General features: G+C 39.3%; 2 protein-coding genes across 6 annotated transcripts in view; both read right to left on the bottom strand.

The window, feature by feature from the left end:
* Positions 1 to 1,987: 1,987 nt before the first annotated feature.
* Positions 1,988 to 8,370, bottom strand: RPL27A (ribosomal protein L27a). The gene is made up of 5 exons (XM_081935885.1): positions 8,214 to 8,370; positions 7,575 to 7,638; positions 6,305 to 6,380; positions 5,126 to 5,300; positions 1,988 to 2,178 (listed from the first exon to the last, which is right to left on the bottom strand). The coding sequence occupies exons 1-5, from the start codon at positions 8,214 to 8,216 to the stop codon at positions 2,050 to 2,052; spliced, it is 447 nt and encodes a 148-aa protein (XP_081792011.1). The 5' UTR covers positions 8,217 to 8,370; the 3' UTR covers positions 1,988 to 2,049.
* Positions 8,371 to 12,547: 4,177 nt separating this feature from the next.
* The window catches only part of DENND2B (DENN domain containing 2B), a 159,021-nt gene continuing 155,019 nt past the window's right edge, over positions 12,548 to 16,549 (bottom strand). For all 5 annotated transcript variants that reach the window (XM_081949497.1, XM_081949495.1, XM_081949496.1 and 2 more), the window contains 3 exons: positions 16,056 to 16,295; positions 13,636 to 13,722; positions 12,548 to 13,306 (listed from right to left, as the gene is read on the bottom strand). In XM_081949497.1, coding sequence (XP_081805623.1) covers positions 13,272 to 13,306; positions 13,636 to 13,722; positions 16,056 to 16,295 — 362 coding nt within the window. In that variant the 3' untranslated portion in view covers positions 12,548 to 13,271. The remainder of the gene's footprint in view (positions 13,307 to 13,635; positions 13,723 to 16,055; positions 16,296 to 16,549) is intronic.

Genomic DNA, 16,549 nt, shown 5'->3' with positions numbered 1-16,549 from the left:
GGTTCAAATGGTCCCAGGTGAGTATAAATTCCTTAATGGGTGGGGTGGGGGCTTCTTGTCCTGATTGTTTTAGGCTGGGCAGCTGCTCAGGCCTGTCCATAGCCCCAAGTGCCTGCTCAGACTGCTCAAGCCTGTCCACAGCCCCCAAGTCCAGATCTCAAGTGGCCTCAGGGCTCCAAGACATCCCCAGCCATTATTTCCAGTGCCTCACCGGTCTTTGGTGCCTCTCCGGCGCTCTCCGGCGCTCCGTTGTTCCTTCCTTGTGCCTCCATGCCTCTGATGCTGGTAGTGACCCTCCGGTGCCTCCGGTGCCTCTCCGGGGGGCTCTCCGGTGGTGCTTGCTCCTTCCCTTTTTGTTTTCCGGCTTTTCGGCTTTTTTGAATTTGCCGGCGTCAGCGCCGCCCGCGCAGCCGCACTGCGCCGTCGCCATATTCACAGGCTTCTTCCCAGCCGATTGCCGCATACGATCTTCCACTCCTTCCTGCCCTCCGATCTTCACCGACCACCCTGGAAGGCCAAAACTGGCCCAAAACAAGCCAGGGTGGTCGGGGTATCAACTCTTAGCCCCCTCTAAAGTCATAGGGCCGGTTGCAGTCCTTTACCCGGTCGGGCGCTCCATCGTTCACTCGGGAGCTCAGGAGGCGACCGCCATCGTTGGAAGCTCCTCCTCCTCCAAAATCACTATTTTGGGGCATAATATGCAACCCCTTTGTGCAGAAAATGGTAATGTCCCTTGCCATTGTTTATGTTTCTTAATCTGGTACAGATCAGACAGTGTGCGTTTATATTTTCTCAAAACTTTTGTTATAAATTCCTATTCCTCCTTAGTAATTCTAGGCTTGTTTCTATTTTTCTGTCTTGATCTTAATCTACAATCTTCCTATTACTATAAATTTACAACTATTTATGCTCTACATCAACATTCCTATTTGTAATCCTATCTTAACTTTTTCAGTCTTTCCTTTTCTCCCCATCACCAAGTCTTCAGTTCTTGCAATAGCCAATCTGTCTATTTGAAAATGTGGGGAAAAAAGCTTTTTTGCTCTTCTGGATTTGTGAATAGGTTTTTTTTTGTTCCACTTCCTATTATCCATTGTTATTTTATTCTGTGGCAGTAGGGGACACCCCAACTTAAATTAAACCCTACATTGACAGTGTTGGGTATGATGAAATCTAGCCCTTGGAGAAAACGAAGCTGAAAAAATATTATGAATGCAAAACTGCAGCCAAGGCATCAAATATCTTGACAGTAGTCCAGCTGTCCACCTTGTATCTGTCTAGTTAATGGAGAAGCAGCTAGTAGTGTGTGCAAGAATGAACACTCCATTTAGAGTGAGCAGACATTTCTCTCCTGGGATTGGATTTTGGTAAAGCATTGGAAGTAAAGTTAAAATAACATCATCTTCCTTAATTGGAGACCTCTCATAAAATGGAACAAAGCAAGAAAGGAGTCAAGCACAGATGACAGAAAAGTGGGAAAGAACACAAAGGCAACATCTCAGCAGCAAAAATTTACAGTAAAAGAATTGCAAGACTAGCAGAGAGCTGAGTGGGAAGAGTCTCAAATCAGCCTGCATGCCTAGTGTGCAGTAACTCAAGCAGAATCCATAAATCTGTTCCTGAAAGGGTGGTGGTGGTGGAAGAGAATCCCATGTTAAAGGACTGGTAATTATTTTATTCTATTCAGAAGAGTGTTGTGATGCAAATACAACATTTAAGTTCTAGGGACAATATATAAATGACTGGCCAATTTTCTATTATCCTACAATGCAAGATAATTAACATGGACTATTCTACTTTAAGGACTGGAAAAATGTCCTAATTATATAGGAATCAACTAGGGAGGTGGTTTCCTAGTTCCTCAATGAGAACTCAAATCTGGAAATTGGATTGGTGGCCTAAATGTAATCTTCCAGCTCTACAATTCCTCTCAAGAGCAACTTTCTAGTATTGAATATAAATGTGAGAATATTCTGATGAAAAATCATTCTAACATTTGAAATAGTTTATTCATGCCTGTGATTTGAGTTTGCATACATATATAAACTTTTATGCCACTAGAACACAGGCTCCTCCAACTTTCTTGATTTTCTCTTCTGCTCTTCGGCTGAAGAATTTTGCTTTCACAATGACAGGCTGCTTGGGTAGCTTTCCTTTGCCCAGGACTTTGTAATATCCCTGGAAAATATCAAAACACAAGCTTTCAGTTAACATGTAGTCTCTTGAAGACATTACTCATAGTGTCAATAAAATGAATGGACGGGTGTTTTTAAAATATTGTGTATCAATTCTCATAATTGAAGCCTTTATGGATATACTGGAGGGGGAAAGTATTGATCAGCAATCCCCTGTAGCTTGTGTATACAATTTACTGGAAGGTTGGCAGTCCAAGACCAAAGCACTACATGACAGGGTAAGCTCCCACCTTGCCCCAGTTCCTGTCCACCTATCAATTTGAAAGCAAGCAAATGCAAGTAGATAAATAGGTGCTACTTAGGTGGGAGGATAGCAGCATTCTATGCACCACAGCACATAGTCACGGCCCATGGAATAGTCCAGTGATGGCGAACCTGTGGCACGCGTGCCACAGGTGGCACATGGAGCCATTTGTCAGGGCACGCAAGTCCTGCTGGATTTTTAGCATAATTCAGCTTTGTCTGCTCACTAACAAGCGTCCACAGCTTATCCAGATTCACTGTCGGGCAGAAGTGCTGGTTCTTTTTCAAGTGGTAATGTCTCATACCAACCTTTCCAATATAACCAGGGTGGCTAGGGAAAAAAATTACATGAAAGTAAATTTACTGGCCAATGCATTATAGTACTGACTGGTAACCTTAACTAGAAAATACAAAAGACATCCATCCAATTCAGTGGTGTCAAACGTGCATCATCACGGCAGCGTCACATGATGTATCCTTTTTCCTTCACTAAACTGGGTGTGGGCACGGCCAGCATGTGGCACATCTGGCCTGCAAGCTGCGAGTTTGACAACCATGATCAAATTTATTGGCCACCCATCTTACTAGAGAGTATTCTATACTTTATAGAAGAAATGCCTTTTGTCTTCAGTTCATGACTTAACGTCATAATACAGCTTCTAAGATCTTCAATACATAAGATCTAATTAATTATAGTAATATGGTTTTAACAAACGTATTTCCTGTACTCAATGCTATTTCCCTCCATCTACTATGCTTAGATGCCATTTCTACTTCCAAGCAGAAATACCAGGATTTATCAAGGGCAAGGTATAAAAATGTTTTTGTAACAGGGAAGAACAATGACTAGTTACATCATTTTGTTTTAGAAAACATGCAATTTCTTAACCATTCAGAGCCTTCTGTTACTAACCTGGTGGCTGACTGTGTTGGGAAAGAGACAGTCAGTGAATAAAGGTCAGTTGTTACTCTCTGAGTACAATAGCACACCCTGATCACTGGCAGTACCAAGATGTGACTCTAGTCTCAGGTATTTGTAAGTTACTTCTGAAAATGATTATAAATGACAATTGCAATTCTAAACATTTTATTAAAACAGTTTTCCACGAGTTTTAGATGTGTTGAACTGGGTAATTTCCATCACTTGGCCAGAAAACTCAAATAGTGGGTAAATATCATAGCACTGTGTACAGCTTTATTTCAGTAAATAGGTAACAAAATGTATCCAGGATATGAAAACTGACCTTGGAAGTCATGGTTTGCTTGGAGGGTCGTTTTGAGCGCTCCCAAGGCTTCAGGGAAGCCTTCTGAAGGTCCGTGAAGCCTCCGGAGGGCGTCTGGGTGGGCGGGGGAGGCTGTTTTCGCCCTCCCCAGACTCCTATAAAGCCTCTGGAGTCTGGGGAGGGCGAAAAAAGCATGTAAAAATGGAGGGGGAGCGCCTCTAGTACATGCATGCGCACTGTGGGGGTTGCGCATTGCATTATGGGTGCAGCACGTCCGCACACAACCCCCCTGCGCTCCCCCCCCCCTTATGGCACGTGAGCCAAAAAAGGTTCTCCATCCCTGGAATAGTCTTTGACAATGCTGCTTCCCTCAGCTAAGAAACACCACTGCCCCCTAGATTTGGAGACAACTTGACAAGGGACACCTTTATCTTTCATAGAATAATTCTAATTGAATAAGAGTGTGCTGTATCTCATTTTACCCAGTTTCATTTTAGCTGAAAATGACTATTATAGCCCCAAGTTTGAAGTCTCTTCATCAAAATCTTGAACGATTACATTTTAATTTGTAAAATCATGTAACGTCTAAAATAAAACTGAGATGTTTGGATCTGGGTGGACTTCACCTTAATCAAGACTGAGTGGCTATGACTGTTTGCCCCTCCCCCCCCCAAAAAAAACGGCTTGGTGATGTTTTTATCACTGGTATTTGATAAGGTTACTCTTCTCCATTTAAGACTGATACATAACTTGGGTGGTCTTCTTGGATTCACAGCTATTGCTTCATGGCAGCTATGGACAGAAGATCCTTCACATTAGACTATCTTGTGCCCTGGATGTACACTTCCCTCAACCAGCAGGCCCTTCAGTCAGTCACATATGACTTTGTCAGTTCACAAGAGTAGTATTACAATGTGTTCTATGTGGGGCTGCCCTCAAAGACCTAAGGCTGGTTCAAAATGCAGTTGCATGAGCAGTAATGTCATCATTGCTATGTGAGCTTAATTGGCTCCTACATGGATCTGGGTGCAATTTATGGTTGTTACCTATAAATCCATTCATAACACAGGGCCTGTTATCTGAGGGACTGCTTACCCCTAATTGTTTCTGCCCACTCAGTACATTTGGGTAGAGCTAGTGCATTCAAGAACTCCTCTATTAAATATTGTCATCTCTTGTGGGACAAGTATGTTTTCTCTGTTGCTGCTTCGCCCTCCAGAATATCCCCCAAAAGATACACCCAGTGCTCACTCTCCTGGCTATGGAAGACCTTTAAGATCTGGTTCTGTTCCAAGGCCTGGGATGTGTCTGTATGGTAGGGGGAATATCATATTGCTTTGTTTTTAGTTCAGGCTATTACATTTTATTTTGAATTGTATATTTTAATGTTGTAAGTTACTCATTTACTGGAATGGGCAAACATAATAAATAAGAATTTTCAAAAAATGTTATAACACCACTTACAGAGCGTACAACATCAATAACTGGAGCGAGTCCTGCTGGATTTTTAGCATAATTCAGCCTTGTCTGCTCACTAACAAGCGTCCACAGCTTATCCAGATTCACTGTCGGGCAGAAGTGCTGGTTCTTTTTCAAGTGGTAATGTCTCATACCAACCTTTCCAAAATAACCAGGGTGGCTAGGGAAAAAAATTACATGAAAGTAAATTTACTGGCCAATGCATTATGGTACTGACTGGTAACCTTAACTAGAAAATACAAAAGACATCCATCCAATTCAGTGGTGTCAAACTTGCATCATCGTGGCAGCGTCACATGATGTATCCTTTTTCCTTCACTAAACTGGGTGTGGGCACGGCCAGCATGTGGCACATCTGGCCTGCAAGCTGCGAGTTTGACAACCATGATCAAATTTATTGGCCACCCATCTTACCAGAGAGTATTCTATAATATACTTTATAGAAGAAATGCCTTTTGTCTTCAGTTCATGACTTAACGTCATAATAAAGCTTCTAAGATCTTCAATACATAAGATCTAATTAATTATATTAATATGGTTTTAACAAACGTATTTCCTGTACTCAATGCTATTTCCCTCCATCTACTATGCTTAGATGCCATTTCTACTTCCAAGCAGAAATACCAGGATTTATCAAGGGCAAGGTATAAAAATGTTTTTGTAACAGGGAAGAACAATGACTAGTTACATCATTTTGTTTTAGAAAACATGCAATTTCTTAACCATTCAGAGCCTTCTGTTACTAACCTGGTGGCTGACTGTGTTGGGAAAGAGACAGTCAGTGAATAAAGGTCAGTTGTTACTCTCTGAGTACAATAGCACACCCTGATCACTGGCAGTACCAAGATGTGACTCTAGTCTCAGGTATTTGTAAGTTACTTCTGAAAATGATTATAAATGACAATTGCAATTCTAAACATTTTATTAAAACAGTTTTCCACGAGTTTTAGATGTGTTGAACTGGGTAATTTCCATCACTTGGCCAGAAAACTCAAATAGTGGGTAAATATCATAGCACTGTGTACAGCTTTATTTCAGTAAATAGGTAACAAAATGTATCCAGGATATGAAAACTGACCTTGGTTCATAACATAGATCTGCTCTTTGTATTACACAAAACTAAAATACAGAAGGCAGTTGTGAGATAAAGGAAAAGTAGCTTACTATTTGTCAAAGTTAATTCTATGGTGGTGCATACCGCCAGCATTTCCACGGCCTCCTGGATGTTTCCTGTGCTTGCCTATGACAAACAACAAACATTATTAATTGGAATTTAGTCTTAAAAAGCTATTCAGTCTAGAATACTACCTTAATCGGTTAATTTTAGCGGTCTTTTAATGCAGGAATGTCCAACCTTGGCAATTTTCAAGTCTTAAAAGTTGCCAAGATTGGACACACATTTGTTTTAATGTAATAATTACCATTTAAGTTTCATTGTAATAAATCATATGGATATTTTGAATCTGCAAAGATAACAAAGCAATCATTGTCACAGACGTGAAGATTTGGAATATCTAGACAGAACTGTTTTTGTGTCTTGCCTTTGAGACTGATTATTAATCCTTCTTCAGAGAAGATAGTACAAACACAAGATATGACACATGCAGATGTTATGCAAGCCAATGTACACCAATAGTCAAATCCAACATGAATCTTGGCAGCCAAAGATGAAAGCTTGTGGCCCTTTGGAAGTTATAGTGTTGTCAGTATAGAATATAGATGCTTAATTCTACCGATTCAACAGCATCTAGAAAATGAAATTTCCCAATTCTGATCTAGATGATGTTGCCATTTCACTAAGAGAAGCTTGTGAATTATTCCTTGCTTTTTGGTAACCTCTGCTAATTTTCATATGCTAAAAGCAAGTATCATATATCTGCTGTTCTTGATGTGTATACAAAACTGCAGCAGCAAATTTATTTACCTAATTATGCTGCATCAATTGCACTAATTTGCACAGCATTTTCAGGGCTGCAGCCCAAAACAATCTTCTGATGTTATCTAGGAAGACTTATTACTTGACTTTTGAGTAAATACCTTCATGATTAAAAATGTCTCTCCACAAAATAGGGTATTACGGACAAAATCAGACAATGCTACTACTGCAATAAAAGTATTGTAAGATAGAAGCCAGAACATTCATCTTAATAATTTTAAAACACAACTCTCATGACAATACATTCTGAACACAAACAAAATATTCTACCTCAACAGAAGCAAAACAAGGTGCAAATCTGTTTTTTTCAAAGGAAGAAATCAAGGATCTACCATGATCTATATTTTGAATGCTCTCCAGCCTAACAGATGATAGGTATACCTAATGGGGCCTTCCATATTTTTCACAAATTTTCTGCAGGATTTCCAATTTCATAGCATAAGGGGAAAAAATCTGTATTTTCAAAATTTCCAAAACTTTTATATCACTAGTGCTTACCAATACGTCCATGGCCGTGACTGACGTGCCCCCTTAGTTTCCTTGTCTTCCTCAGTCTGGAAGGCTTAAAAATATAAAAAACAAATTTGGTTATAATAAATGCACCCTATTTTTTGAAATTCTTTCCCCTTTACTTCGCCCATCTCTGCAGAAGGTTTTCTACAATCTCTACTTTATACAAAGAAACAAGATGTTTGCATTGGGTCTGCTTCACTGATTATTTGGGTTTGTTTGTCTAAATGTACAGAGGAAAAACCAGGGGAAACTTGTTTTATTGGTGGCAGAGATGACTCTCCGATCACTTTCCTTCAGGTTATGGTGGGCTTCGATCCAACCCCAACAAATAATTAAACTCAAACCCAACAAAATTAAAACCGGGCCGGGTGGACGTCTTCTTGTGGCTCCCGTCCTTCCACGAAAATCTAACGACGGTCGCCTCCCCCCACCTCCCAGCCCTCCGCCGGGGAAGTCTCCCGCCCTCAGGGCAACCTCGCCTCAGAATATAGAAAGGCATACAGCCAAAGGCCTAGGCAGCCCGGCAAAAGCAGTAAGCGAAACCCGCGCAGCGTCTCCTTATCCCTAAAAAAAAGGGCCCAGAAACCTCCGAGCCCGAGACTAACCACGTTGCTCGCAACCTACCATCTTGCTCGATCGGCGACAAAAAGAACGAAGGAAGTTGGAAGCAACGTCTCGCGAGATTTCGCATCCCCTTCTCGGAAAAGTTCTTTTCTCGCGATCTCGTGAGGAGAGGTGGGAGAGGGAATGAGAGAGAGAGAGAGCGCGACCTTTTCTCTCTCTCAAGTGCTACAGTTTCCGCTTCCGGTTTCTCCGAAGTGGGGCTTTCTTTAAACTTAGTAGCAATTTAGGAATTTTGAAAGAATCGGGCTTGTGCGAGACGGTTTTTTTTTTCGTTTCGGTTTTTCGCTTTCGAGTAGTCCTACCCTGTTTTCCTTCCTGCTTTTTTTAAAATAACTTTTTATGGTGGGTTCGGTTGTTAGCTGCCTAAATAAAACCCTAACGATGGAAGGAGGAAAACTACTGTTAAATTTCTTGGGGATAAAATTGAGGCGAAAAGTTTGGCATTGGGCATAATTTAAATTTGCTTTTATTTATAAATAAGCGCTTCAAAGAAGACGCTCTGTAAAAGCTCTGTCCTGCTTTTCTTTCAACCCAACAAATGCGATCCGCTTCTCAAAAGGCTGCCTCCCTAAAGTAATCCTCCACGGCAGGCGGACATTTCATGGGTATACTGTAGCCCCTTAATGCAGGGGGGCTCCAAACGTGGCGACTTTTGGACTTCAACTCCCAGAATTCCCCAACCAGCATGGCTCCCTGAGGAAGTCTGAGAGTTGAAGTCCACAAGTTTTAAAAGTTAATAAATTTGGAGAGACCTGCCCCTAATGGTAACCTTTATTACTCTTCCACGACGAGTGTTCTATGTCTTGAATTTCTGGCCCTTACGCAGCCTTTAAAAGGACAGGAATGTGGGCTCCTCGAAAAGTCAATAGTCTGATTTCTTTTAAGGGATTGTAATTCTGCATTAAATAAATCTTTGAATCCTGCCCGCTGTTTGATTGTTTTTATATATGTTAAATCGTTGCCCTCACCTGAGTGAAAAACAGCAAAAATCCGACTACAGGAATTTAAATCATGCCGTTTCCCCTTCTGTCCATGTGTGTGAGATCAATGCTCTTCTTGCAGTTCAGGGATATAGTTCTTGTGTTAGAGACTCCCATAAACGAATAGAGACTGCCCATATCTGAAATTAATTAATAGATACATATATACATCTCTCTCCTCTGTGCTTCTCTCATACAGCCTCCTGTACAACGTTTTAAAACGATTCTCACCTCTACAGAACTAGCCTTTCTGAATGTTGACAGCTTTAAGATATTTAATTTTTAACTCCCAGAATTCACCAGTTGGCCAGCAACAGTGTGAACTATTTGATCCATTCCCTGCCAGGGTGTAGATTTGTTATTCTTGCATAGTTCTTATCATTAAAGAGACAGTATTAAAGCAGCATTACTGAGAAAACAAGCAACAGTTTTAAGTTGCCAGGTTTCTGCCAAGCTTTAGATCAAACATTGTTGAGGTTACAACTCCCCTAAAACTCAGTAAAACTTGCTTCTGATGAAATGGGTATGTAAATGGATATCTGGCCTTGGCTGTTGCTCTTGTGCAAGTCTAGCAAATTCAATCTTCAAATTCAATCTTACCTATTCTAAAAAGGGAGAGTTAATGCATCACATAACAAAATAAATCTTTAAAAATTGACTAAAAGATTCTTCTGATTTAAATATGCACACTATCAGAAAGTTGATGTTCAAGCATCACTGAGGCAAATATGTGTGTTAACTCTTGTAAGTAGACAGAATTATCAAACTTGCTGGGATCCAGAAGATCCATGCTGCATTCATGTTTCGTTCAGATAGCCTTCTCTCATCCCTCTCTCACATTTTTAGTTTTCAGAACTATAGAACTTCAGCCATTGATTTAACAAAGTGTAACTCTCTTTGCTAGATTTTAGAGGTGTGCGTTTAAAAAGAAAATATAATAATGTATGTATAACCAGTCCTGCCCCATACATCCCTGCGACCCGTCCACTCACACAGAGAGGGACTACTCCGGGTGCCGTCCTCCAGAGAGTGCCAGAGGGCAGCGCCCAGAAGTAGGGCCTTCTCTGTAGTGGGCCCCACCCTTTGGAATGACCTCCCCCCAGACATCAGGACTACAACCGACCTTCGCTCCTTCCGTATGAAGCTGAAAACCTACCTGTTTCGACTAGCTGACCTGGCATAATTCTACAACCTCTCCAGCCCAGGGCATTTTTAATTGGTAATTTTAGTTTTTAAGGGTTAATTTCACTGGGGTTTTAACTTTTTTAGGTATTGTAACTTATTTATTTATTCTTACCTCCTCTGTACGCTATATAATACTTTTGTACGTCGCCCCGAGTCCCTGTGGGGAGAGGGGGCGACTAATAAGTTCAAGTAATAAATAAATAAATAAATAAACAAGGACTGGTGGGAATAGTGCCCTTTTTAGGGCCTTCTATTGCTTTAAAAGGCATGCTATACCTCCTTGAAAATAGAATGCATTTTAACTAGAGCAGCACTTAGGATTGCACAATTGGTTTCCTAAAGTCATCTAAGTTCACCGTTAATGCTGAATCCTGATCTACACTAACCATGTATTTCTCAAATATTTATATTATTTGTATGATCAAGCAGATCATACAAATTAGTCAAATGAGATAAATTGACAGTTGGTTTTAAACGTGTTAGTGATATCGACACAGTTGGCTTTAACATTTTAATGATATAAAACTACTCAGAAGCTACAACTGTGCAAACGTAGTAGTCATACAGCAGTGGAGGACTACTGGCTGGCTTCTAGTGCTGGTCATTACTTATAAAGCTTATAAATGGCATGCCACTGGGATATCAGGAACTACTTTATCAAGTGGGATTCTGCTGATTCCCCAGTTTAAACTGTAGGAAGTTAAAACCCACCGCTCTCCTAGAAAAATGAAATATCCTGGGAAATATTAAAAAGGCAGAATATTATATTTCCCTGGGTGTGAAAAGAGAGAAACATGTTTTAAAGACAAAGTAGGTTCCTGCAGCTTCCTGCCCCGCCCAGTCTTTGCAAATGAGTCATTAAAGCCTGAGCTAGTCTACTCTACATAACAAAGGTATGATTAGCCTTTTACAGAAACTCCCAAGGCACCTGGGAAAATTATATCAGCCAGCAAGGCAACCAAACCTGGACTCAAATCTCAGCCTACAGAGTTGCCCCTGCATGGCCCCATGGGAGTCTGACAACCAATCAGAATACAAGATCAAAAGCCAGAGAAGGCATAAAACCAGGGACTTTCAGCATCTCAGTCTCTTTCTTCTTCACCCAATATCTTGAAGCATGTGATTCCACTTTCCTGTTCAGGAGCTCAAGCCATGTGATCCTGTCCACCATTAAACCATCTTTCCAAGCAGCCTCCATGTTTCCAGTGTCTTTTCCCCCACTTTGAACTGAACCCAGAAGGGCATTTCTTCTAACAAAACATTGCATGAAAAGTGGTTAGACTCCACTTTCTTTATAGAGAGCCCTGCATTGTAGAAATTGCTGCTTCTTGAGATGTGTTTGACCCTGACTCACTCTGAATTTTAGGGTGAGTGTGGACAGCAATCTGATTTAGTCTTGATATTTATTGTTGAGATTGTTACATTCTTATCTGCTTGTAGTACTCTAAGACATAATTTATGTGATGGGGCAATTTACAAATATTGTGAATAAAGGTACTAGTGACATAAATTTAGATTTAACAGACATTTGGGTGTTGCAGGCCTTCTGGCTCCCCTAATAGTTTTATATATTATGATTTTACTACATATTCATCCATATATTATGCAATTTATCTGGCTGGGATCCTCTGCCAAATAGGTCCATGGTGTGATCCAGAATGTTACCATTCTGTGATAGGATCCATCTTTGCATTGTACTCTCCAGCTCCTGAGGATGGCTTGTGACAGGAGCAGCAGTAATGAAATTGTAAAATATGTGCTTGTGATTCATAAGAACAACTTACATAATCTATTGTATATGTTATTTTGTCATGACATAGAAGACACCTTTCCAGATTATGGATTATTCAAACCAAAGGCTCTTTGAGTTCAGTAGGATTTGCTTGAGGTATAGGACGGATATAGGTTGTTAGGGATTTATTTATTACATCTATATGCTGCTGATTTTATTGTAAAGCAACTCTGTGTGGCTTTATAATCCAAACCTGATTTACAGTGCAAATCTGCATATACCTAAAAAATAAAAAGTCCCTGAAGTTAGAATATTTTTTTAGTAACCTACAGTTTTACCTTAATTAAATTGATTTACTGATAGTAAAAACATTTTAGAAGCACATTATTTAAATAGCCAGAATTTGAGAAGTTTTTTGATTATGAAAATCTGACACAAGTATTTACACAATTTATTAGAAATAAAACATACACTAGAAAAGGATGCATTGTATCTAGTCATTTGCTGCCAAGGTGTGGAAAAAACAGATTTCTTCATGTTTAGCAATTATAGTGCAGAGTGCATTGCAATTTACTGACCATCATTCAAAATAACAGATAGTTTGGGATTGTGAATCAAGTACCTTACTGCAGAACAAAAGGATATTTTCTTTGAAAAAATGAATTAGAAGAAAAGCTAAAGAAAAATATAAACTCTGTCATAAAAAATCAGTCCTCTTTCCAATTCTCCCACCCCTGAATTCACCCACTGGTGTTCATTTACTTCCACAGCACAGCCCTACCAAACACCTTTCAGAGTCAGTGGTTCTGCTGAGACAGTCAGCTGCACATAATTCACCATTCAATTTGCATTAAGCATTACTCTGTCCCTAATTAAGAAAAAAAGCACCTGTTGTTTTTCAGGAATATACAAACATTACCACAGTTGTCTGTGCTCATTACAAAAAAACATTGTTAAAGCTTACAGCGCAGCATATTATTTACAAATCTCTACCAAGTACATTATTTTTGCTGGCACACTGTTAAAATTCAATTTGCAGTCACTTAAACATGTGAGCAGCTCATTTTGTGCCCTCCAGCACTAGCATCGGAAGAGCTGCAAGTGATGTTCTGTGCCCAGTGTCATAAATAGTCTTTCAATCCACATCTCACAGGAAAGGGATTAATTCTTCTTATGAAGAAACTTCATTTTATTTCCTAAAATGGCAAAATGGAAAAGCCTCCCATTATTATATGCATCAAAAATCAAACATATTTTTAAAAAATGTTACAGTTCCCAATTGGCAATCAGGTTCTAGCTGGTTAGTAAAAAATAGATACTCCAGTCTAAGAATTCTTGCCTGCATTATTTAGACTATATAATTCATTCTTAATAAAGAGCTTTTCTTTTAAACCCACCAATGTGGGTATACTGAGGAAGCCTCTAAAGCAGAATATACTTCATATAAGGACTTTTGCCTCCTTGTGTCATATGCATTACAAACCCAGTCTCCCAAATACAAATATTTCAAAGCCAAATTCCTTACCAAGGCCTCGTAGAAATTTATTTACTCCACTTTGTTCAGTGTCTGGAAGTTCTTCCAAATACTGTTCAACCCTCTGTTCAAAAAGACCTGCAGAAAGAGGATCAAAGAGAAAGCGCTGGGTTTTGTCCAAGAAAAAGGAGGATCAACTCTTAAGAGTTTTTATTTCTGATGTAGCCCCACAGCCAACTTTCACCCAGCTTTTATGTTGTTCCACATTGTTTTCAAAGGCTTTTATTTCATTCTGCTATGTATAGAGTTGCATTTTTTTCTTTCATCCATGTTACAAACATTTTCTGCTTTCAGGATATATTTTTATTTTCTTAATACAATCATGCACATCCCATAAACTTCCAAGGGAAAAGTTTTTTTTTTTTTTGCTGAATTCAACATAATATCTGTAATACAATTGGCCACCTTACAAGGCTTGCCTATTGCAGAGTATGTACAGTTAATATGAAGTCTGAAGGCAATGCAATTTCTTCTGCACAGAGCCCCACTAAAATTAATTAAACATGTGAAAACTCTCTTTTGTGGATGATTCTTATAACTGGAAGAAGCTATGAGTGATTAGCTTTTAACAGACCACAAAAGATCTAAAGGCTTTGCCTTCATTTCATTATTTCACTGCTGGGATTTACAGTAGTGTAGTCCAGTGTTTCTCAATCTAGTGCCTTCCAGATGTTATCGATTACATGCCCCAACATCTCTTGAAACATTGTGACCAGGCTGGGAAATGCCGGCTATAATATACTTACAAGCTGACTTTTGTAATAGAGTATCAGAGGGAATAAGGGATTTATAATACCTATTTGTTAGACAATCACTATCCACAGAGTACTTTTCTCCGTGTTCCTTCCCCATAGAGGCTCTGAAATCTAACTACATTACTATAGGAATACTTGATAGACATACAAGGCTTATATTATGCTTTTTCACTGATTATAATGTTTACAATATCTCAATACCTGGGGGGGCGGGGAGATGCACAAATTGTGTGCCTATTTGAAGCCTACATTGCTTAACCTTCTTATACAATGAGCATCAATTGTGATCTTTCCAAAAGGCATCAGGAATCCTGCTATTTGTTTCCTTCTCTCATCTAGGAAGCAGATTGTTTCCAACCAGAAGGAACAACAAGCCTACCTTCAACTTTCTAAAGCTTGATTCGTAACTGCACAGCCCAACAGATGGCATTGCTATATAAGAAAGAATCTGACACTTTGTTAGCTGTATTAAAGCTGGTTCAGGGTACACAAAACTATAGAACTATACCAAGCGCAAACAGACAGTGCAGTTGTTTAAAGGACAAAGGAAATTATCCTCTACATCTTAACTGCCCTGTTTTATGCTTCTTTTTAATTTACAAGGATCTAATACACAATTCCTCAAAGTGATTGATATTGACCCTATAGGGTCAATCTAAGAAGTCATTATTGTTACTATTGTTATTTGTAGTACTATTAGTTAAAATAGTGTTTAGTAAATTATTTAATAAATATTTGGTGGTCAATGAATACTTTGAAATTTCATGAAGGGGTACATGAACTGAAGAGTTTGGGAACCCCTGATCTAACAAGATATTTCATTCCCAAACTTATCTGCCAACTATATTCTGTGACTAGTTCCATTAGCTTGCTTGGAGCAATAAAGGTTTGCAGAAACCTAAGAAAAGTTTCTTCTTCAACTCCACCCCATACAATCTGCCAAATTGATACAGTGATGCAAATTTTTTATTTATTCAATTGTTCTCTTTGAGGCAATTACAGTTTTTAAATGCAGAGTTGGGCTTTTCTCTCTTTTTAATTTTGCGAAGCCACTCAGCGTTGATTTTTGGAGTTGGGCAGGCTAGAGATTGGATGGATGGATGGAAGGAAGGAAAGCAGATGAACAGACAGTTAAAAAAACAAACTGCCTAAATATGTATTGTGAAGGAGAGTAATGGGAAGTCCTGTCACCTGACTCTAAATCTACTTTTATACAACTGGAACACAGTTCTAAGTAATTTGGAAAATGTATCATTTCTAAGAATTAATCCCCTTGTTGCATCCGTATAAAGGCTACAAAACTAAATGCATCCATCACAGTAAGCTAGGAGTTACTTTACATTGTTTATTAGTAAATGCTGGTATGCTATAATTTGAACCTAATCCAAAATAAAGAATATTATGGTTTAGTTGAATATATGAATGTACTAAAAATACTTAAAATGCATACACAATGCATTTATCTGAACACAAAGCCCTTAAAAAGAAGGATAGAAATTATATCTCTATGTTGTTAAGAAATAGCCATCTGGTGGAGTATGCGTGTGGGGTATGCATATGGCTGAAGTAGTTATACATGCCAAATGTTTTGCTCCATGGCTCTCTAGCAGCCTGAGAGGAAAAAGGCTAGTCTGCAGCTAATAAAACAGGCCTTACCTTTCGCCCTACATTTTCTCAGTTCTCTGTCTTGAATAAAGCCAGCAAACATCTGAGATTCCATAAAAACTTCTAAAAACCGACGGATGCTTTTTGAAGCAACTGATTTGCGAAAGGCTTCCCTCTGGAACACTCGCTCAGCCTTATCGTTTTGTGTGAGGAAAAGGGAATAGTGTCCAATGGTCTCCACAAAGAAACGGATGAAAACCTCTGATACTAATCCATTCAAGGTGTTGCATTCTTCAAGAAAAAGCGGGAAAATATTTATTTGCACTATTTGTACACAAAGAGCAATGTATACAAAACAAAGTTGTATTGTAGCAACACAATTAATTCAAACACTCAGCCACAGCCGTTTTTGCCCCCAAATTCAGTCAAAAGACCAACTTGCAGGTAGCTAAGGGGAAGGGTGTTCCAAAGCAGAAGCAGCCTGCCTGAATTTATTTATTTTTCATATTTTTGAACCACCCATCTGCCTCAGAGCGGGGCTCTAA

The sequence above is a fragment of the Natrix helvetica genome (assembly GCF_964273705.1).
Source record: "Natrix helvetica genome assembly, chromosome: 1".
NCBI classification, from domain to species: Eukaryota; Metazoa; Chordata; class Lepidosauria; order Squamata; family Natricidae; genus Natrix; species Natrix helvetica.
This window is presented reverse-complemented; position numbering and strand designations above follow the sequence as displayed.